The sequence below is a fragment of the Parus major genome, chromosome 1A (genome assembly GCF_001522545.3).
Source record: "Parus major isolate Abel chromosome 1A, Parus_major1.1, whole genome shotgun sequence".
NCBI lineage: Eukaryota > Metazoa > Chordata > Aves > Passeriformes > Paridae > Parus > Parus major.
In genome coordinates this window covers 3,512,546-3,536,389 of record NC_031773.1, presented here as the reverse complement: position 1 = coordinate 3,536,389, position 23,844 = coordinate 3,512,546, and the positions used below count along the sequence as shown (strand labels likewise).

General features: G+C 43.2%; 1 protein-coding gene across 1 annotated transcript; it reads right to left on the bottom strand.

Moving 5' to 3' along the window:
• Positions 1–72: 72 nt before the first annotated feature.
• ITIH2 (inter-alpha-trypsin inhibitor heavy chain 2) lies at positions 73–23,844 on the bottom strand. Its single transcript, XM_015628358.3, has 21 exons — positions 23,625–23,844; positions 21,997–22,071; positions 16,835–16,870; positions 15,937–16,109; positions 15,179–15,283; positions 14,699–14,861; positions 14,089–14,196; positions 13,240–13,368; positions 12,460–12,576; positions 11,122–11,290; positions 9,383–9,508; positions 8,210–8,391; positions 7,229–7,414; positions 6,121–6,260; positions 5,720–5,892; positions 4,767–4,901; positions 3,508–3,621; positions 2,331–2,529; positions 1,741–1,913; positions 743–854; positions 73–456 (listed from the first exon to the last, which is right to left on the bottom strand). The coding sequence occupies exons 1-21, from the start codon at positions 23,706–23,708 to the stop codon at positions 309–311; spliced, it is 2,847 nt and encodes a 948-aa protein (XP_015483844.1). The 5' UTR covers positions 23,709–23,844; the 3' UTR covers positions 73–308.

Here is a 23,844-nt window from a genome sequence, read left to right as displayed (position 1 = left end):
CCACAACACTGTTACACCTCTATGAAATGATTATTAGAAAATAGTACAAATTTTTAATGGAGTTACAGCCCATTAAATCAGACAAGGCAAGAGGAAGACACCTCCTCCAACCCAGCGTGTCACTTTATTACAGATTTCATTTCTCAGCAGAAAAGGGAGTTTACATGTCTTTGAAACACTGATAAAACAAAGCAAACAGTGGTGGGGTCGCCTCCAGTCACCCTGGTGTGACAGGCTGACAGCTGCTGCTCAGAGGAGTTGTTTGGGCATGAAGGAGCAGGTGGGAATTTTTTGAGCTAAATGAACATTCAGGGTTTCTTCATGAAGCTGTAGAGGTGGGGGACAAGGTAGTCCCTGTAGTGGCCATCGATGAAGCCTTTGCCGCTGTTGTGCACAAACCAGCACGGCACGTCAGTCCCCAGCACACGGTCTGTCCTGTAGTCCTTCTGCACACCCCTGCAGGGAGGACACCCAAAGCAAGGTCACAGCTTGGCAAATAGGCAAGGAGACATTGGGCATCCTGCTCAATATTGGTGCTGCTCTGCCAAAGTGGGGAGATGTGTCTCCCACCCACAGGAAGTGGAAATAACCACAAAACACAATTAATATTACAGCTTTGTGACCTCATGGGCCTATTCTGGGGGGTTCCAGGCATTTTTCAAACCTGTCCAGGGTCAGATGCTGGGCAGCACTCAGGACAGAACTGATTTAGAAAGAGAGCAATAAAGCACATGATTCCTACCTGGTAACAGTGAACTTGTTGCCTTTCACTTCCATGATGGCTTGTGGTTTCTCTGGAGCTTGCCCTGGTGTTTGGTGGTGGATTGACACTTCTGGTTCAGACACAAACTGACCTGGTCAGGGAGAGGTTTAAAGCTGTTTGTGTGTCCTGACCTTTGAAGCTCCATGTCAGCTGCTGCCAGGCACTTTAGGAAAATCAAACCAGCTCCAGCAGGCAAACCAATCCTGCATGGATCACAGGGCACTCTGTCTCTCACTAATTGGGAGAACAACCTCTGCTCCTCAAAGTGAGCTCTGCGTGGGTCCAGGACTGAGCAAGTTGATTTATCTTATGAACTGAGGCCTTGCTTTTGTTTTATACCACTGCCAGAAAGGGTTGTCATTTAGGGAAGAGCTGATTACAGATGTTTGCACAGAAATCTCAGAAAGTTTTGAGGAGTTTGTTTTGATCTTTTCATGTTCAATATGCAGCAGTTTAGCCAGGCAGGGAAAGTCCCATCTCAATGTCACCTAGTCAGGTGTGTTTTCAAAACATCCTCCCCAGCTGGAATAAAGAATAATCTCCTGGTCCTTGATGTTCCACAATGTCCTTGGAACTTCCAGAACATTACAGGAGTTCCCCTCTTCTCTTTTTGAATAATTTCCACACCTTTTCCATCAGGACACAGTCACCAACAAATTAACAGCATGAAGATGTGCCATGGGGATGTTTAGGCTGAGTATTAGGGGAAGGTTTTTCACCCAGGGAGTGGTTGGACACTGGAACGGGCTCCCCAGGAAGTGGTCACAGCACCAAACCAGAGCTGAGGAGCATTTGGAAAATGCTGTCAGGCACATGGCAGAATTCTTGGAAGTGTCCTGTGCAAGAGTTAGACTCCTTGTGGGTCCCTTCCAACTCAGGATATTTTATGCCTATGCTTCTATAAAATTCCCTCCAGGATCTAGCAAAACCCCTTCCCCTAGTGTCCCACCATTTCCACTCCCACCCCCAGCCTTTACCTATCAGCCCATGGGCTGCAGGAGAGAACTGGTTTTCAGGGGGAATATAGATTCCCAGGAAGTCAACATTCACTGGGTGTTTCTTCCACACACGGTGCAGCAAAACCATGAAGGACATCTCCTCCCCCACGGTGATGGTAACGTTGCTTTCTTTCTTCACAGATATGAGGAGCCTGGCAGAGAGGGACCAAAGGGCAGGGTCAGTTCACACAACAGCTCTCAGCCCCTTGAGATGCTCTCAGGCATCCAGAACAATCCCACAGGGATGGCAGATATGTCAGAGGATCCATGAAAAACCCTGAGTCTTGGGAGTGGTACCCAGAGTTCTGGCAGGAAATGCCTAATTAACAGACACTTCACCCCCATAAGGCAACATAATTTCCCCTACAAATTTAACCTCTTTCTACAGTGAATGCACATTTTGGATGTGGTCCTGTTGCCTAAACAGGGTTGTAGGGCGTCCAGCATGGCTGACAGTTGTTAATCTGCAGGGGAAGCTCTCCTGGATGATGTGAGTCATGGCATGGCAGGAGCCCTGAGGGTATCTCAAATAGAATTAGGTGAGAGCAGGTAAAAAACAATCAACTCACTGTTTCCGAATGATGTGCCCTGTGTCAGCCCAGGTCAGTGTGATGGCATAAGAGCCATCTTTCAGTGTTATTGTTTCTGTGGTGATCTCCACTTTCAGGCCTTTCTTTTTGAAATAAAACCCAATTTTGCCAAAGTATGTGTTGAGTTTGTTATTCTCTGCTTTCTTGGCCCCGACGAGCTGCCCATTGACCACAACTCCTGTGAAGAGCAGAGAAAGAAATGTTGCCTCAGTCTTAAAGCACTGCCTGGAAACTTGGAGTTTTGATCTCAACAGGGAGCACCATGGGATCAGCAGAAACAGGAACCCCTCTGAACACCAGTTTTTCCAATTTTTCCAGCCAAGAGAAGAGAATAATATAGTAAATTGCTTCCTGATGCTATTGTTCAATCATTTAGCACAATAATCATAAAAACAATAAACAGGGAATTGCTGTTAAATCTTGCTAGGAGTAGGAGCAAAATCCCTTCAGGCCTAGTGTAAGGGATGCATAGGATAAGATGAAATGGCCTCAGGCTGTGCCATGGAAGGTTTAGATTTGATATTAGGGAAGTTTCTTCACTGAAAGAGTGGTCACTGGAACAGGCAGCCCAGGGAAATGGTGGAGTCGCCATCCCTAAAAATGTTCCAAAAATCTGTGGATGTGATGCTTGGGGACATGGTTTCATGGTGGGGTTGGTCCCTGTGTTTGGGTATCCTCACAGTGAAAAGGTTTTCTTGAGTTTCACCTGTTGTACCTCATCTCTGTAGCTTCTTGTCTCTTAGATCTGCACCATAGAGATGCGCAAGGCTTCACCTTCACCTTCAGATCATGTAGTTGAGAACAGCAACAAGACCCACCACAGATACATTACTTCTTTTCTTTCTTTTTCTGGTCAAACCCAGCTGTCTCAGCCTGTCCCTCTCTGTCCTCTGCTCCAGCCCCAAAATCATCTTGGTGGCCACCACTGAATTCAGTCCAGTGATTTTCGGTTTGTCAACATCTCTCTTGTACTGGCTAGGCCCAAACTGGACACGATACTCCAGATGTGGAAATAACCATTTTCCTCAGCTTGCTGGTCACAGTCCTGCCAGCACACAGTCCCCCCTGTAGGCAATTCCCTTGGACCCTCCAAATACCTTTCAGACACAAGAGAAAAAATTTGTGCTGTAAAATAAACCATGTTTTACTCCCTTACCAGTGCCAGGATCAGAAACCAAGTTTAGGATCTTCCCAGGCTCCGAGTTGATATTGAAGCAGATGTTCCTTTGGCTCTTGGGCAGGTGTATGATGAAATGTGGGTCATTGTCCACTGAAACATGGAAAACAAACAAGTGTGAGAAGCAGGTCAGCACCTGCCCTAGAGGGGAGAGCTATTCAAAAGGATTTTGAAGCACTTTTTGGGACTCCTCATAGTAAAATGAGGGCACTTTCCACCCCTAAGGTAGCCAAAAAAGTTCTCAGATGCTGCTCACAAAAGCCCCTCAGACACTTCCTCCTCATACAATTCCTGGTTTAAGGGAAGGAAATGACATTCCTGGTTTGAGAGCTGCCAAATGCAGTGAACCATAATGATGCCAGGTAAAGGCACATCCTGCCCACTAATCCCACTGAGGAATACAATCCAGGACCTGTTCTCACAGTATATTTAGCAACCTGACAGAATTGGGCCCCTCAGAAATTCATATGTCCTTTAAAATTTGCCTCACATGAGATAAACACCTGCACCCATCACTGAAGGCAGCTGCTTCCAGTCCTGTCTTGCAGTGCAAAGCTCCTGCTGGGTTGGTGGCAGCTGAGATTTCCCTGAGAAGGAGTTTGAGAGCTCTTTGTGTAATCACTACATAAATACACACATCACACACAGAGTTATTGTAGTAACACCATGTTTATGGGCAGTGGTTCTCACAGCTGGCTTGCTCAAATAAACTGCCACTAAACTGTGGCAAAGGCCCAAGAATTAACAGGATCCATCAGACACCAGCAGCACTCAGAGATTTTTATCTACCACAGAACATTTATCTGCCATTTACAGCAGCAGTAACTCTACAATAGCTTTCATCTGTCATTTACAATGGAGGTAACTTTGCTACTGCAGAGAAGCTAAAGTTAAGCTCAGCAAACAGCCCCAGCCTCAGGGAAGCACACAGCAGACCAGGAGGTCACTTAGATACTTTAGATCCTATTAGGATCCAAAATAGCTTCATCCTTGTAGCTTACAGCATATTTTTACAGCTTCATCTATTCAAAATCAAAATTACTCCATAATTTATAAAGATAAAGCTTTTATCGGAAAGGACTTTAAAGACCAGGGGCAGGCACACCTTCCATTGGACCAGGCTGCTCAAATGCCCATCCAGCCTGGTTTAAAACACTTCTAGGGATGGTGGTGAGTCATTAGGTGATGAGTGCTGATGTGTCTGGTGTCCCTTGGCAGAGAAACGCTGTAGGTTTTACCTCTGTTGATGCTCAGGGAGGACACAGGTGGGCTCCTTTGCTCAGGCATGAAGCTGACTGGCACAGCTGTGACATTGGCCCAGGCTGGGATCCCTTTGTTGTTATTGGGTGCATTTGGAGTTAATCCCAGAGTACCTGTTAGATGACAGTCACAATTAGGGCTCTGTAAGTGCTGACATATGTAATGGTGTAATTTTTAGAACACTGCAGTAGATCAAAGCCTGATGTTATACCAATGGAAAGCAGGTGCAGCACCATTTACAGGGGATTTGTGTAATGACATAAGGTTGGATTTGCTCCAGTGTCTTCACCAATGAAATATGACTTATGAGGGTAGATAGCTCACCGTAAGCTATCAGTGAAAAAATGGAACCTGGCTTTTTATCTCTCACTCATGAGAGCAGCCCCCACCTTAGCACAGTCTCCAATGTAAGGGCTGAAGTGTTTTGCCAAGAAAAAAGCTGACTTTTAAAAATTCAGCATATGATTAAAACTTTGTTGACTTGTGTCCTGAGTTTGAGGTGCCTGACAAAGGCAGGACTCTTCCTGCATGCTCTGGGATGACCCATGTGAATAAAGGTTTCAAAGAAGTGCAAGCATTTATTATCTTTGATCGTGTTCCTTTGCACTAGAGCTCTCTCTGCCTTTGCTATGGTGGAGACAGGAGAAAGTAACTTGTCCTGTCTCTCTCCCATTCAGTTCATGAAACAACATTACCTAAAACAATCCGTGAAACTTGGTTTTAATATACTGGGCTGACATTAACATCTGCTGACCCTGCTGTGAAGAGGAGTAAGGGGAAACAGGAGCTGAGGGACACCAGCAGGGCTGAAGATTGCACAGGTCAAATCTCTTCCTTGGCCAGTATCTTCTTCCTTGTGTCCCTAATTCAGACCAGAGGCTGTTTTCACACAACAAGAGAGACACAGTAATGGGCAGAGTGAAGCACTGACCTTGGCAGCAGCCTTTTCTGGGGTCTTTGGGCTGGTCTGCCAGCATTATCTCATCCTTTTCAGCATTCTCAATCAGCATGGCCGTGAAGGGGGTGACGATGTGATGGTCCAGAGACATCTGCAGGATGGATTTGGTGATGTTCCTCTTCAAAGCTGCAGTGGGGGCTGCATTTCTGGGGGGGAACAGAAGCAGAACTCCCAGTTAGCAGCTCTACATGGCAGCTGCCATGGCAATTCTGTCATGGAGGGGTCACAGAGCCAAGAGGTGTTGCAAGAGGAAAGGCTGAGAGGATTAATCCTGAACTGCTACATGACTCTCACTTGGGGTCCATGAGGTAAATCTCCATCATTTCATTCCCTCAGCCCCACAGGCAGGCCTGTTTGAGCACATTTCTCCTCACCTCTCTGCCATCATCTGGTTGACAGTCAGATAGGCCCACAGCTTCCTTGTGAATTCAGGATCTGCAAACTTGTCCTTCTTCATGAATCCATCCAGCTCTTCAACATCTCTCAGGGTTTCCATGACGAGCTCTGCATTTGCCTGTGCAGTCAGAGAGAGACAAAGATGAGGGACAGGAGCCAGGAGAATGGGGTGCCTTGAATTCCTCTCTTGGCTGGGGTTAAGGAACCACTCTGGCTCTGCCCTTGGTCACTTCTAGATCAAAAAGTCCCATTGGCCTGACTACAATGAGAGGGGAAATGTAGCAGGATGTCCTTTTGTTAAAGACACTTCTGTGGCAGTGGATTAAAGTAGTTCAATGAGTTGTTAGCAGTAGCCCAAGAGGTACTAACTCATGCCAAAAGAAGAGGATCATGACAGAGCTCTATAATCCTCCCCTCAGGCTTTTTTACATCCAATTCCACTGAAGAACACAAACAAAATTCTACTTTCTCACACAGACCCTTGGCCTGCACTGTGTTTTGGCAGGAAAAAAATACTGGAGATGTTTGGTTTTTTTTTCCAACAAACACCCAAGCACTGTAAGAGTGCAGATAATTCCATTCCTCCTCAGAAAGAAAGGTCTGGATTTAATATTCCCATCCCAACCCACTCCACCTGGAAGAACAGTCCTGAAAATGTGGGGAAAATCTCATCACACAGAAAAAGGCAGTGCTAGGACTTGATATGCTGTAGATCCACCAGCTTGAACTCCCTGATGGTGGGAATTTCAGTCATGAAAGAAGTTGCCCTAGGGGATCACTCCTGCATCTCCACAAGGCATGAAGGAAAATCCATACTTTTGTCTAGATTTAATCTTTTTGGTACATTTATTAGAAGGAAGTTCCTCTGTCAGGCTGCAGAGAGCAGGGAGTGACTATTCCTGGCTGCACTTGAAGCTGTTGTGGAACAGTATTGGACAAACTCTCCATGAGTTTCCCCATGCTCCCAACAGGAACTCAAGCAGACAAAACCCTCTGCTGGTTAACTCTCAGCAGGGAGACTGTACACAGGAGGGAATGGACCAGCCCAAATGCCCCGAGCAGTTATCCAGGGACACCTTCACTCACTGCAGTCGCTGTGACGACGCTCTCCAAGTGCTGCAGGTTTTCTGTGTCAACCTTCCCAGCCACTACTATTTCTGAGCCACCAAAGTAGTTGTGGAAGCTGCTCTGGGTGACATCTGACACTGACTCCTGGGGGTAGTTGAACTGAATCTTCTTCAGGAGCGGGGTGGAGACCTGGTTGTAGAAATTCTGAGAGGGAAGGAGACAGAGAAGTGAGTTTGTTGTACATGAAGTGACTCTCTTGCACAGGCCACTCTTACTGAAAGGACTACAGATGATAAAGCCTGGAGCTCTAATGAGCAAGAGGGAATTTCCTCATCTCATAGAATGCAGACTTCATACTTGGCACATTTTTAAGGGGGTACAGCAAGAATATCTGCACCAAGTCTTGTGAAAGTCAAAGGATGGTCAGAAGTCCATGGGCTGTGCTCTTCCTAGACCTAAAAGTCTTGAGCACAGACGTGTGTGGGCCTGAATCCCTTCTCAGGATGGTCAGCTCTGGGCTACTGTGTAAGACAAACAGCTACTTTCCACCTAATTATTGTACAGATGGTGAAATCAGGGAACAGTAACAGTATAAGGATGTCAGAGTTTGATCAGCAGGAATTCCTGCTCATTGATTTGGAGCCAGAGCTAGAGCTGAACTTCTTACATTGGCTAAGTCTGGATTATCATTTAACATTTATATCTTGGGTTTTGGTTAGTGATGAAATGGCCAAAAGTAACATCCAGGCCTTAATTTTAATTCAGAAAATATTTTTTTATAGTTAAGGCTGTTTTATAGAATACTAATCCTAGACAGGAAAGTAAAGAATGTGCTATAAATATTATTAAAACTGTAACTAGGACTGCTTAAGCTGAAATATGATTGATATTTTGCAGGACTCTCCAGAAGAAATTATGGATTTTGAGAACTTTTTGCTAGTGGATTTACAGCTGTGAACAGAACAGGAGAGTTTAAGAGGCAATGAGGCAGAAGCTCACCTTCATTTGGAGAGAAGTCTCCTGATTTCCAAAAATCCTTTGGGCCATGCCACGGTTGTCGGTTGCGATTCTCTGCAGGAAATCGTAATCTACGTCAAACCCAATCCCGAGGCAGAAGAGAGAGAATTCATCCTTCATGCTCTGCTTCACGTTCTTCTGGATTGTTGTCAGCTTCAGCTCACCTTGGAGACACAGAAAGGGTGACATTCACCTGAGCAACAGAAAAGTTTCCATCAAGGTGAGCAGGTTCCTGCTCTCCCTGTGTCTCTGGTTCTCTCTGGATATTAGGGAAATCTAGACAGCAAGCTCAATGCCAAATTTCCATTGCCTACAGCAAAGTTTGAGCTTCTCTTGGACAGTGATTAACAAAGTGTTTGCACTGAAGACAATCCTTTTGGACATGTTTTTTGGTATCTGATGCATTTCCTTTGTATATCCGGGGCTCTTAGTAACTTCCTAGGGAATTTGAAATTGTAGCACATCGAGAGTTCTCCCAGAATTAGTGACTGAAGCTCTCTGCAGATTAAGACATCTTCATGAAGACTTTACTTCGTTTCTCATACTTAAGACATTCTATGTCATCAATGGAACTTGTTTTATTTTCAGACTTATTTTTAATGGCAGACTTTTTGGAGCTGACATCTTCAAGTCAGCAATTGCTTTGACCTGTACCAAATCCAATCCAAATTAATTTCCTTTCCACTCTTTTCTCCTGATTTTCATGTTATGCTTGTGATTGCATAGATCTGTGTGAGCTAAAGTCACAGGAAGAGGAAATTTTTGTACAATCATAGGATCATAGAATGGTTTCTGTTGAAAGGAACCTTAAAGATCATCCAATTCCAACCTCCCTGCTATGGCCAGGGATGCTTTCCACTAGACCAGATTGTTCAAAAGCCCAATTTCTCTAAGGCTATTTTGATTACCTGTCCTACAGGACTTGTGCACCTCTGTAATTTGCAAAAAAGTCATAACCTGCATAACAGGCTGCTCATCTTTCAAAAGCTTCTGTGCAAAGCCCTGTGGCACTTTTAGCACTTGGCAAAAGGGCAGCACAAGCCATTGGAAAAAAGATTAATGGAAATTTTTAAACTTACTGACAAATTGTCTATTTGTTGCTTTTCTTGGTCTTACCCCACCAGCCTTTGTTCTCACCCAAAGCAGGATCCTTACCTACTGTCGGGTCTCCATCAGACACCAATACAATCATGGAAACTGAGTTTGGGTCCAACATGCCTAAACTTTTGGCTTCGTTCAGGATGAAAGTGGCTCGGAGAAGAGCTTCATTGATATTTGTGCCTGTCAAAGACACAATGAAGAAAAAAAACCCCAACTTGTTGAATCCAGATCAGTTCTAAGATTCTAGTAAAGAGGGACAAGAGATGAGATCAAGGCAGCAAAACACCTCTCTGATGTTTAGGTACACCTTTCTGCACTCTGGTTCCCTTTTTCATCCCAGGCTGTTGTCTTCATGAGGCCCCTCCACTCCCCCTCATTAATTCCAGTGTGACCCTTTGTAGTGTTGGGAACTATTTGGTGTGGGAAGAATTACTGGGTTTGCAGGCAGCTGATTGAATGAGAGCATGGAAACCTTCTTTTCTGGCCATCAGCCCATTCCTTGGACAAGAAGAGGTGTATGTTTGCTGAGCTTATCTGAGGTTTGATTTGTGTCACAGAAGGAGCAGAGTAAGAAATCAGGATGAGAGGAGCAGAAATCTGAAGGCTGAGCAGTCAGAAAATAGGTATTTTCTTTGTCAAGAAAGAAAAAAATCAGCAGCTCCAGAGACAAGATGATAATAAAATGCTGCATTTAAACTGGCTTTGCTGGATGGGAGCTGATCTCTAAGCTTATGTGTCAATTCTTTTGGGGTAACCAAGTCAGTCACTCATTTATCCAGCCTGGCTTCCAACTCCAAGCACACTGATGATTTTGGACAGGTCTGTAACTTCATGTTCATTGTAGTGAAAACTTCTGGAGATGAAGGTACCACAGCACCAGAAGGCTCTGATATTAGGGAGAGTCTCTCCACACTATTGATGCACAAATAACTGAATAGCCCATCTAGAACTGCACTTCAAAGAGTGAAGAGGCAGACTAAAATAATCATAGGCCCCTTCCAAAGACCTGTACAGCTGCAAAAGCTACATCTGTCCTTGTTTATCAGACAGAGGATGAAGGCACAAAAAGGATAAACAGTTTTCCCACATGGCATTTAGTAGCTCATAGAACCATTAAATCATTAATGTTGGAAATAACCTCTAAGATTAGTCCAGCCATTAACCCCAGTCTACCACTAAACCATGTCCTTAAATTCCTTGTAGGACTTGTGGTCCTTCCCCAGCTCCATTACCCTTCTCTGGACATGCTCCAGCCCCTCAATGTCTTTCCTGTCGCAAGGGACCCAAAACTGAGCACGGCACTCGAGGTGTGGCCTCAGCAGTGCCCAGCACAGGGGGAGCGTCACTAGCCTGGTCCTGCTGGCCACACAAGTGTCCAAGCCAGGACACCACTGGCTTTCCTGGCCACCTGGGCACACTGCTGGCTCATGTTCAGCTGGCTGTCAGCCCAGGGCATGTGATTATGAATTCCCTGCTTAGGGAATATTTAATTGGCCTGTTTATCCAGGCTTATGAGATGGACTTGATCTTTCAATGATATCTGGGATCTCTGAGGTGGGAAGTAAGATAGATTAAAGTCAGCTGCTCTGTGGTGTGAGTTCTATCTAGAAGGAAATGCCATTCCATCCCCCAGTACAATAAACTGCAACTTTTGCTCTTCTTTAGGCATGCTTTTCCTGTTTTGGGAATCAGACTCTTTTGTTTAGGACTACTCTGCAGTCTGAAGGCTGTCTGAGGTACCCACTCCTGTGATAAGCAGCTTCTGTGAGCACCCTGCAATCAGAACCTCATACCCCCGTTGGGATGGATTGTCTGGATGTACTTCTTAGCATCTTCCACCTGCGATGGGGTGGCTGAGACCAGATTGTCTCTCCAGCAGCGGACGTTGTGGTTGAAGTCGATCAGGGAGAACTGGTCACCAGCACGGAGCTCACTCAATATTGCCTTCATGGCCTCGATGGTCTGAGAAGTTTAAGAGAAGACAGGTTCAGGCTTTCTGCTGAAGAAAACCTCTTCTTAACTTGTAACCACAGGCAAATATTAGCCTCTGAGGAATAAGCACATGAGCACTCAAATCCAAATTAGCATCTGCTATCCAAATATCTCTTTTTTTTTTCCACTTCTTACATAATATCAAATTTTTCACCAAAGAAACAGAAAAATTGCAATTAGGAAGGATAAATTCATGTGGCTCAACTTGTTTAACTCCTGCTAACACAGAGTGAAATGAAAGAGAGAGACATTTGTGGTTCAGGAGAGAGCAACTGCTCAGATCAGCTCAGGAGACTTAGCTCTGTCTGCAATGCTGGGTAACATCTCTTTGAAGATGTGTGATTTAAACAAGTGACAATTTACCTGTATCCCAGTTTTGCAGCACTGATTTCCCCAAGGAAGCAATCTGCCAAACCTTACTATTGTGCTCTCAAGGAAATTCAAATATACCTGGATGATCCCCAGCTAATGTTTGTCTAGTCAGTTCTTAAAACCTTTCAATGACACATGATATGCAATCTCCTAAACTCCTCACTCAGACCTACAGAGTTTCCCCTAATATATAACATAAACCCCTCCTGCTGCAAATCCATCTGATTCCATCTTATTCTACCCTGGCTGAGCATGAAAGGCAGTTGATGAGTTTCCATTTCAGAACAATTGTTTGCATATTTGGAGGCTGATTATCTTTCTTGAAGCATTTTCTCTTGCAGACTAAAATATCATATTTTAACATTTTTTCCCCTTTATGGGTTATGTTGTCTAAACAATCCTTAGTGGTCTTCAGAGGGCTGTCAACAATTCATCCATGTTTGGAAAGCAGGGATGTAGTATCCCCATTGAGACTTTCCCAGGATTCAGTATGGAGCATTAGAGAAAAAGGGGTCAGAGCCTTTGCAGAATATTTTGTGATCTGTCCATTAAAATTTATATTTAGAGTTAAAATCTGGCACCACCTCTTCCTTTAGTCATGGAAGAAACATTATAAATAATGGGGTAAAACCATTAAGTCCTTGATTCCAAATATTCTCCAAATTAAACTGGTAATTTTACATGCCAGTGTGCTACAAAAGCAAATGGTAAAGCACTTGGGGAAAGTTGGCAGACTGCTCATTTTGTAACAGAGGTCAAACACTTACTTGTTTCATTTTTAGTCCCCACATTGAGCCACTGACATCTATAACAAATAAAATGTTTTTGGGCAGTGGATCAAGATTTTCCGGAGCAAAGAAGTGAATAAAATAACCATTAAAAATCTGCAAAATAAAATAAAAAATCATAATGAAATGAGCTGTAGAAAATATTTCAGAAAACTCAAGACAGTGACAGAGCAGAAAATTCTTATTTTCTTAATGAGCTAAATATTTTTCCTTATTGTCTTTCTTCTCTTCCTTATTGGCCAGTTCTAACTTACAGCTCTGCACATCTCTGCAGCCTTAAACCATTTTTACTCAATAAAAGCAGAGCCTGGTTCTCAGACCACTTCCATGCCCTAGCATAGGGAGGAATGAAAAATACTTTGAAAAAGACTGTTCTTCCTGTAATAATTCAACCTCATAACTCAGCTTCATGTTAACATAAAAATAGTGATGTTCTGGTTGTCTCCTTGTGATATATTGGTACAACATCCAATGATTCCATCCTCTGATTCTACATTAAATCACCAGAGTGCTGCCAGGTATAAAGACATTGGCTTTTGGACATGACAGGAATCTTCTCCTACTATATGTAAGCCCATGTCTTAGTCATAAATTAAGTAAATCCATTCTGCCCACTTAAAATCCCTCTGTTCTTTCAATTGGATACAGAGCTCGTCCTCATGCTTATTCCCCTGAAGGATGAAGTTTAGCACATTTTGCTGAAGGACAGCAATTCCTTTATTTACAGTTCTCTGGTCCCAGCTGAGCAGCCACACTTACTTCCAGTTCTCCCCCCGTGGTTTCTCTGTTCACATCGTACTGCACCACAAAATTTCCATCCACAGCCGTGGACGAGCACTTGGGGCATTTTCGTTGTTGAGCCATTGTTGGCTTGAAAGAAACATGAGCCTTGAGATGAGGAGAGATCATCGGTCAGCCAGGTGTTGTGTGAGAGGGGGATGATTGACACAGAAACTTCACATCTTCATGAAATTCCTGATTCCACTGAACACTTTCCTGCTTTCATTATTTGTGGAAAATGGACTTTGTCACTTCAGAAGAAAAACAGCACTAAGGTTTGCCTGGATATGTTGATTCAGTAGTAGCAACTGTGACACAAATCACATGACTCATCTACAGCACCAAATATTTCAACTAGAGCGTGCAAACCATTTCTATCAAGCAACACATTATTAACATTTTGCTAACTGAAACTATCCATAATTTTATCAATATTTTTAATAGGTTTCTAATTGACATTTTTCCCCAAACAAAGAGGATTGCCATTTGTCTGTGAATTGAGTGGAAGAAAACATTTTCATTAGTTGTGTGATTGAGCATGCAGACATTATGGCATTTTTCTTCTGTTTTAAGTGGATAACTTGAAATTGCCTGAGAAGATAAGACTTAATATAGACACACAGTATCTCTGAAATAATTTGCTAAACTATGAATGGGGGTGAATTTGAATATCAGGAAGCAATACTGCCTGGCATATTACTATGGAATTAAAGACAGTTTTGCCACATTTTTGCATGCTTCCAGCAGGTACAAAAAAATTGCCAGGACTGTGTAGAGTAAGTATGAAAACTGAAGATTTTGTGCTATTTCCAGTCTGTGACTGGTTACCTTTTTCTCTCCCTTGGAGATGGTGGTGATTCCATCAAAATGATCTCCGAGTGAATTGGGAACATGCACGTAGCGCAGTCCCTGCGGCTCAATGATGCGGACATCCACCTAAAGGCAGGAAGGGAGGACATTCATTGTGGAGAGCTGCCCCATCCCTGGAAGTGTTCAAGGCCAGGTTGGAGAGGGTTTGGAGCAACCTGGTCTAGTGAGGAACAAATATGTCCGGTCCCCAATGATAAACACAGCTGAGAATCTCCTGAATCGTGACTGACTCACGTCAGAAGCAGTTGGGCAAACAAGCTTTGACATTTTTATACTCTTGTGTAAACTTGTCTTGAACAAACAATACTTGCTATTTATTTGGAACAGTGCTTTTGACAAAAACTCCAGCTTCATGAGGTACTGTCCTATGGGAGCTGATGATCTCTGGTTGTCTCTCCACAACCATGATTTGTCTTAAAATTTGTGATTTGGGTTGGAAAGGATCCTGAAGTTCATCCAGTTCCAAGCCCCCTGCCATGGGCAGGGACACCTCCCTGAAAAACATGGGCACTTTCTCAGCAAGGATTCACCTGTGGGGTTCTTCCTACACACCCCAGCTCTGCTTTACCTCCATGTGCTTGGCCAGGCGTCCTGGCTTCACAGAGATGACGTGCTCGTAGGAGCTCAGCTTCCTTCGGATCATTTCATGGTAGTGAAGCTGGAACTGGATCCTCATTCCTGGGGGCACATTCACTTCGGTTTGGAAGTTTTCCATATCCAAGGCATTGCTCCTGAGAAGTCATCAGTGGGGTTATTTTGTGAAAATACAAGGAGAAGAAAAAGCTTCTTTTCACTTTGGTTTAGATTGAGGGTTTGATTCTAACTGTGGCCTCTGCCAGGGAGCTGCAGTTGTCTGTTAGCACAGGGTGTTTTAGCAACCTGAAAGCTGAAACACAGTTTAAGTCTGTGACAATTAAATATCAGAGCAACTGTAAGTAAGCATTTTCCTTTCCAGGATTCCCCCTCAACTATTGCCTCCTGGGATGGATCATCTCAGTTCTCCTGTGAGTAAGTTCAGTACAAAATCCATATGCCAGAGTGTTTATACCTGACTATTCCAGCAGCTTTGCCTTTGGCTTTTGCTTGAGCATACATTTTTCTGGCTTCAGATTTTTCCCGAATATGGCTGGTGAATGTGATACCATTGATATCCCTAGGAGAGAGAAGCACAGTCAGCTTGCAAAAGAAACTTTACAATTGAGGACTGTTTCTTCAGTTTACATCAGTGAAATCTAAGCTGGTGGGAAATGGAACAACAAGGTTCTTGCTTAACCCCAAAGTAATGAATTCTGATTTTCACTAGAGCTCTGTCTTTTTCCCTATCTGATTTTTATTTCAAGTAGCCAGCACCATTGTGCTTTGAGGAGGATCTGCTCTCCTCCACCTCCTTCACACTTTCCCCATGGTTTGGGCAGGGAAGGCAGTTCCTGGTATCATAGTTGGTTTGGAACATGGATCAGGACATCTCCTGACCAGCAAGCTGCCTGTCTGAATGGATAATGAACCAGGACAGCTTCTGTTCAGTGAGGGCTCTGATTTGGGTCTCTCTCCTTTGATCTGATAAGGTGGGGGCTTAGTCTATTTGAGACTTTTGTCCATTTTTATAGATAATGACCAACGGCTCAATAATTACTGGAGAGGAAGACCTGGACAGACAGACACACTGATGGTATAAACCTCTTGAGAAAGCCTGCAAAAATTATACTGAACCTGGAGAGAATAAGAGCTTTTTTCATTTACAAATACTTCCTTCCCAGCCTGCTGAAGGCTTCCAGAAGACAAGGCTGGTACCTGACCACGACTTACATGGTAAAGTTGTCAATGAAAGCTCCTTTAGGGACTTGCACGTCAAACATGATGGGCTGTGGCCGCTTTGCGTTGTTCACCATCTTGGCTTGGATCATTGTGTTGGCCAGCCGAGACGTGATGGTGGACTGAACCTTGTAGCTGTAAAGACCTATCTTGTCATCATCCTCCACCTGCATTTGACAAAATCACTCTATAAATTTAGGGTGCCACTGGAAAAAATGTGCTAAAGGACAATATCAATCTTTTTTTTTTTTTTTGTCTCAGTGCTACTTTTTAAATGCTACTCCTCATGATATGGCAGCTAGAGGGGACATGAGCTCAAGCTCAGGACATCTCCATGTTTTACCTGGAAATTATGGCAGGATATTCATGTGAAAATAGTTCATCATAATATTTCAGCTGAAAGAGGATATTTTTAAAGCAGGAATGTTTTCCTTGCTTTTCACCATGCAACCAGTCCTTGGAATGAATCTGTGAGTGCAATCCAGCATGGAAAGCTACACAGTAATCCTGAACATCATATAATGAGGAGGAGAGAGCTCACATTTTCAATCAAAGTCCTTAACAGAGGAGACTGGAAGCATTGGTTACTGACCTAGTGTTGTAAATGGTTAAACCACAGCAGGGGGATAACAGTATTTAAGTGTTTTATTAAGACATTGTCTAATCACTTTTGATGCTTATTTCTTCATATTTACCATACCCTTCTCCCTCCAAGAGCAGATGCATCAACAGTATTGTGCAAACATCTCTCTGTTTAAAGAAAATAGGTTAATACCCAACCGGCAGTAAAAACAAGGAGCTGAACAAACAGAGGGATTGATTTCCAAAAAATGGTTAACCAGAAAATCACTTTGTTCAGTATTATTTATCACAGAGGAAGAAAAATACTCACCAGATCTCCATCATACCCCCAGTCAGATGTGCTCCGCTGGAAAAGAAAAATATGGAAGGAATATTCAGCAAAGCTAAGAACACCGACTGGTTGTTTCAAGACGGATCTAAAAATTGCTTTCTAAGATTATGAATCATAAGGTCATAGGGAATCACAGAACCACTACATTTGGAAAAAATATCTAAGATCAGGTCCAGCCATTAACCCAGCACTCCCAGGGTCACCAAACATTTACTTTTTACATGCTTTTTTGAATATTTCCAGCAATAGTGACTCCAGCACTTCCATGGGAAGCCTGTTGCAATTCCTGACAACCCTTTCATGGAAGAATTGTTCCCCAATGTTCACCCTAAACCTCTCCTGGCACAACTTGAGGCCATTTCTTCATGTCCTGTCCCTGTGCCCTGGGAGCAAAGCCTGACTCCCACCTGGCTGTCCCCTCCTGGCAGGGAGTTGTGCAGAGCCACAAGGTCCCCCTGATCCCCCTTTTCTCCAGGATGAGCCCCTTCCCCAGCTCCCTCAGCTACTTCTCCTCCTCAGACTTGTGCACCAGACTCTTACCCAGCTCTGTTGCCCTTTGGACATGAATGAGAATTAGTTTGAGTTCCCAGACAAAGTGTGAATATTCCTTTTGTCTTATTTCATGTATTTCTACATGGGATGTTGGAGCATGTGATTTCCCAGCTGTGCCTCAGAACCTTTCACAAACAGGACAGCTTTCTTCCTCTTTCTTTCTTTTTTTTTTTTAAAGAAAACATCCTCTTCTAGAAAAACATTTTCCATGAAAGCATATCACGCTGACAGAAAGTCATCCTCAGACACCCTTGTTTTTAACAGAAAAGTTCTCTTTGTTTATCCATGAAAAGTGGAAAAACCGCAAACCCCAGACTTCTTTAGCTCACTTTATTGCCATTTACATTAGAAAATATTTATGTATTATATACAATATGCATGAATTAAAAAACCCATTGTGTAATCGATATTACATTTACATGCTTGTGCCTATGGAAGTTAATTATGCATGCATTACTTAGACGAAATTGCCTGTTAATGGTTGTGGTTTCCCCACTGCCCTATGAATTGCTCCATTTGGAAATTTCTATGGCAAGGTGCTGACATCTTGTGGCCATTCCAATAATTCTGTTTAATTCCCCCCAAAAAATCTCCCTCTCATAAGGAATATTGATATTAACCCCCTGAAAGAGAATTTGGCTCACCTAGATGCAACTTTTTAAAGCAGAGATCTACTTTCATATTATCATCACAGCTAGGCCATCTTAGCTCTCCAGGGTCAAGAGGACCCAAAACCACAGAAGATGCTCATAAAAATAGCTTTAATCCCATGATGCACTGGAAGATTGCTCTGCAATTGTTAAGTTCATTTGAAGCTAATTAATATACTGTTCTAGGGAAATCTTGTGCTGTATAAGAGATAATGATGTCATAGCCAGTTCATTTCAAAGACATGATTTTAAGGATGCTTTAAAGGTGGATGGAGAGACTGCAGGATTTCTGCCTGCCTGAGAACAAATGCAGGTTTTAATTTTTTAGCTCTGAGGCACTACCTGAACCATTCAGACTGGGATTACAGGATATGGAAGTTTATGGCTCTCTAGGGACCCTCTGTGAAGCCTGATGGACTGATCCTGTTACACCCCACAAACTTCACTGCACAGTGAACTGGACTGTCACACCTGATAAAGGACCAGACCAAGAAGAGTGATTTTTGGCCCCACACATACCTTTGGCATAGGGAACATCAACATCTTGAATACAAATTAAGATTAAACCAACATTAACTGAAACAAATTTAATTTTGGGAAGATGAAGACTGAGACCTTAGAGCACAGGGGTTTTGTTTTATTGGGATACTTTTCTGGTTCTCAGCTTAGAGCTCCTGACCCACTTTAGGAATGGTGGTTAAAGCTTTCAGGATGCCCAGGTTTCCCTCCTGATAGCTCTTGGTGGAGAATAGGAGGTAGCTGAAGGAGAAGGAGTTTATCACTGGTACATGTCGTGACTCCCATGGCTGTTGTTAGAGATCAGACATGGGCTGGGCCAGACCTGGGAACTCAGAGGCTGCAGAGGGCAGCCACTCCAGCAGGTCAGGAGGACAGAGCTGTACCTTTATCTTCAGGCACCTGAACCCCAGAACCAAAGAAACACAGAAGCACAGAATAGTTTGGGTTGGAAGGGACCCAAAAGATCCTTTAGTTCCACCTCCCTTGCCATGGGCAGGGACACTCCACTAGATCAGGTTACTCTAAGCCCCATCCAACCTGGCCTTGAAGATCCTACTCAGACCTACAGGTCTGAGTGCTGATGTGATCATTGAGAATGGGGACTTCTGTGGTACCTGAGACTCCTGCTATTTCCAGCATGAGGATTCATGGCTGATCTTTGCTTTTAAATCACATCCACACCTGTTGATCACTGCATAAAAACAGGATATTGAGCCATATCTCATGCATGCCAAATTGCTAATCAGAATGAAGACAGCATGTGCTTCAGGAACTGTTTGAAGGACAGATGCTGGGCTCTGTCTTCAGATTCTGAGATGCATCTTCTCCTGAAACCTGTGCAGGATATGGATATTCAACACTTCACAGTGATCTTTGTTCAAATCACTGTGCATGGACATTGCAGCCATTTAGTAAAATAAGGAGAGCAGAATCACAAATGTTCTGCATTTGACAGAAATGTCTTTTCTACTGGGGCACGAAAAATGTTGAAAAGAAGATGCTTGACATAAGAAACTAGAAAGAAGGTGTGATCTTCAAGTGTTCAAGGCCAAGCTGGACAGGGCTTGAAGCAACCTTGTCTACTGGAAGGTGTGCTTGCCCATGGCAGAGGGTTGGAATCAGATGACCTTTCAGGTCCATTCCAACCCAAACCATTCCATGTTTCTGTGATTCTATGATCTACCTGGAATGCCCTTCCAGTTCTTTGAGGTGCTATTCTCTCATAATTCACTTATTTTTCTGTAATTTCCTAAGCAGTTTTTAACACAATCCATTGCAGCCTCTTCACACTCCTTTCAGGGGATCCTCAGGGAGATGCAAGAAGAGAAATTTCAGACCTAAGACTTGGCAGAGCTTGTCTTCACGGTGCTGCAGATGGATCCTTGTCTGGTTACATTTACCCCTGGGAGCTGGGGGAGTCTCCAACCAGCTGATTTAGGAAGAGATTCTTCAGTGTGAGGGTGGTGAGGTCCTGGCACAGGATGTCCAGAGAAGTTGTGGCTGCCCCATCTCTGGAAGTGTTCAAGGCCAGGCTGGATGGGGCTTGGAGCAACCTGGGATAGTGGAAGGTGTGGAAGGTGTTCCTCCTCATGGCAGAGAGGTTGGAATGAGACGAGCTTTAAAGTCCCTGCCAACCCAAGCTGCACCATGATTCTATCATTCCACCCTATCTCTTTCCCTGTATCCCTCCTGTGCTGCTGCTCTTGGAGGGGAAACCAGACAGGCAGAACAGTAAGGAAAAAGGTGTAAAAGGTGTGATCTCACCCACCTCTGGGCAGCCAGAGACCAGGACCCAGATCTGGGGGATGTGTTGCAGAACATCCCACCTCACAGGGTGCCTCACAGGTCTAGACACTTTATCTATCTCCAAAACAGAGATAACAGCTGTGCACCACCATACAGAGGTTCACAAGGTCACCTGCATTCCAGCCCATGGAACACTGCTGCTGTGGTCACGAGGACCATTCACACACCTGAGGCACAGCATTTTGGGAATTACTCAGGAGCAAGATAGCAGAATACCTTATCTGTACCTAGAAAACCATCCTCTGTATTTAGAGCCAATCAATAGGGGCTGCAGGGAGATCTGTTGTCTTGTTGCCAGTAACAGGTGAACTCTTTGCAGAAAAGCATAGTGCTGAAAAAATAATTTGGGAGACAGCCTTCCTGAAGTGATGAACAGTAAATATCTGTGTTCCTGCTGCTGGCCAAGAGCTGCTGTCTCAAGATGATTTGCACAGTTCAGTTTTATCTCATTTATTTTATTTTATTGCAACTCGACTAATATAGGAGTAGCTGAGATCTTAGTTCTACTGGTTTGCAAAGATTTATTTTATAGGTAAAGGATGGGAAATAATGTATGGGAATAAAAGTAATAACTGGTATAATTAAACCAGCAGTAGAATTGTAAATTACTGCATGCATATGTCTCTGCCTCTATGTATCCAGAAATTTTGGGAACAGAGTCAACATAATATAAATGGCACTGATACTGATACATTGGAAGGTAATGATTCCCTGGAGAAGTGCAGCTGGAAGGAATTTCTGTTTAGATCATGATTCAATTATTTAAATACTGGACTGGCAAGTGTGAGAAGTCTTGATTCATATTCATGCTAAAATCTGCCATTTTCTTCCACTGTTATGCAGGCTTTAGGTATCAATAAGTTCCATCCAAAGCCTTAGGATAAAGGAAAATCAGTTTTGCCTGTGTGTTATTTCAAAGACTCTGGGAAATCCAACACTACTCAAGAGGATCTTTCGTTTTCACTACACTGAGCAAGCTCAAGAAAAGCAGCAGCAGAGCCTGGTGCAAGGTCCACTCTGATCATTTCTTTCATGCAGTGTAATGAAAAATTAATACATTCAAACAACTGATTTCATGAGTATTATCATTAATTGCTACTGTGTAAAACACAGAAAAACTCTTGCAATGCTGCTCTAAATGTCTTACAAGCCAACAAACTAAAATAATCTGCGACCCATCAGTGTGCTGGAAACAAATTTTCTTCCCAGATCTCAGGTGCCACCAGCTCATCACTGAGTGTCACTCTTTGTCCAGAGTTAAATATGAATGGACTGAATGTTTACAGCCTACATGTGCCAGTGTCTGAAGTCCTTCTCCATTTTCTCATGGAAAAACCTCACCTATTTCAATGGGATTTTCCCCAGACATGAAGTTAGACAAATATCTCCACTGTTTATCCCCTCAGGAGCACAGGTACAGAACAAAGCCTTGTTGTGCTTAAGGGAGAGCAGCAGTTCTTGTCCCAGCCAGAGATATGGAAGTCTCAATGCCTATGAAAACCAGCTGGTCCCACATGATTGTACACTCACAACCCTGGACATGGAGAAAGACACCTGGAGAGAGCTCCCAGCCATTCTGGCCTCCCTCCTCTGGAGCATTTCTGGGTACTGTACCTGGTACCTGCCCTTTCTCGCCTTGGAGCTTGAGGGAAATCCATCAATTTCCAGATCAATCAGGTTTTCCACTTCCTAGAGGAGGGAGAAGAAGAAAGAGTTGCTGCTGCCTTACTGTTTGATTTATCACTTGATTTATTATTGGTTAGCACTTTTCAGGAGAGTTCCAAAGGGGATTTACCTCCCCTGGATGCTAATGGGGAGCAGAAGCACAAACCATTTCGGTCCAAAATCCTCACACATTCAGCTTCCCTCAGTGGCCAACCAGCTCTATAAACTCCTGTAAAATCATGACCTTTACCATCATTTTACAGCCTTTCCTTCTGAAACAAGGAGTAATATTTAACATGAAATGACCATAAAGAGCAAGAGGATTATCACCACGATGGGTCTAGCCATGGAAACTACAGCATTTCAGACACTGATCTTATTCAAAGGAAGTTCAGAGAATTTCTGCTCAAACCAGTAGAAATTCTCCCTGGTTTTACACCAATATACCTGAGAACTAAATTCCTCCCAATGACAGCAAAAGAACATCAGGTCTTTTACAAGTGCACTGATTCATTTAGAAGTGTGGGTCACACCACAGTAATACTCTTAATTAAATTTTGTTATGAGCTTAATTTATAGCAATAAAGAAGTTTAAGTGCATGAATTCCTTTCTAACTTATGTGATAGCATACACACAAAGGTTTGTACAAAATTAATTTAAATTGTTTAAGCACAGTGATGTTAAATTGATAAGGCATCTACAATTAGAAAGAACCACAGGTGTTGAATATTCTTTCTGGGAATTATAAACCCAGTTTTAAAATCTCATTGAGTCAAGAAAATGGCTGTAAAAATAAGGAAAAATAGGATATCCCAGCTCACTGAAGATTTTTATTAATCCTGCAAAGGAAAAGAAAACCTCATATAATCCCTGCTGACTTCACAGAAATATTTCAAAACTACAGTGTGGAAATGGGTGTAGACACCAAATCTAAGTTCACCTGAGCCTAGGGCTTTAAATTTAGACTCAGTTTCAGAGTCAAAGCTATAACTATGCTTCTTTTTATCATTGTGTTATGCCAAAAAATGATGGTCTCTTTTATAAATTCTCTCATCCCTCTGCTGAGGAATGTGAAGTCAATAGGATATTCACTCTATATTTGAATTCCTGTTAACAAAAGCCCAATTCCATACAAAGCTTTGCTGAAGTTCACAGTGTTCCACACAGGAGGCTCCATCCACAAAGATGCCTAGGTGCCCTGTTTCTGCTTATTCCAGGGAAACAGGGTATAAAATATGCTGAAGATCTGAGTACAGAAGCCCACTTAAATGTTTAAAGATTAAAAACCACACCAGAAAAGGCAACACTGAAGAATATGAAACCTGCTTGCAATGAAATTTGGACTTAGGCTCACACTCTCCCTTTAATAATATTAAATAACAACAATAATAATAAGCTTCAATAATATTAAAAAACACCAGCATTACAAATGACAAATAAAGACCAATTATCAGAAAACTTTGCAGCTAAAAGTAGAAGAGAATTGTGAAGCAGTGACCCAGTTCTGCTCCCACGGCCGCTTCCGTCCAGGCTTCAGCAAGGACGGGAGACCTGGGCCCTCCCTCCAAATACTCACATCTGGGATGTCATCAATAACCAGATCAAAGCCTCCCACTCCAGAAATGAGGAACAAAACCAGGAAGCTGCTCAGATTCTTCATTTTCTTCCTGCTTGTTTCCTCCTGAGAACAGCCTGCACAGGTACGGACACAAGTTCTTCCCTTCTCTGAGACAAGTTCAAGGAAACAGCTCAGGTTTATGCAGCATTTTGAGCAAAGTTCTGAAATGCTGACTTTG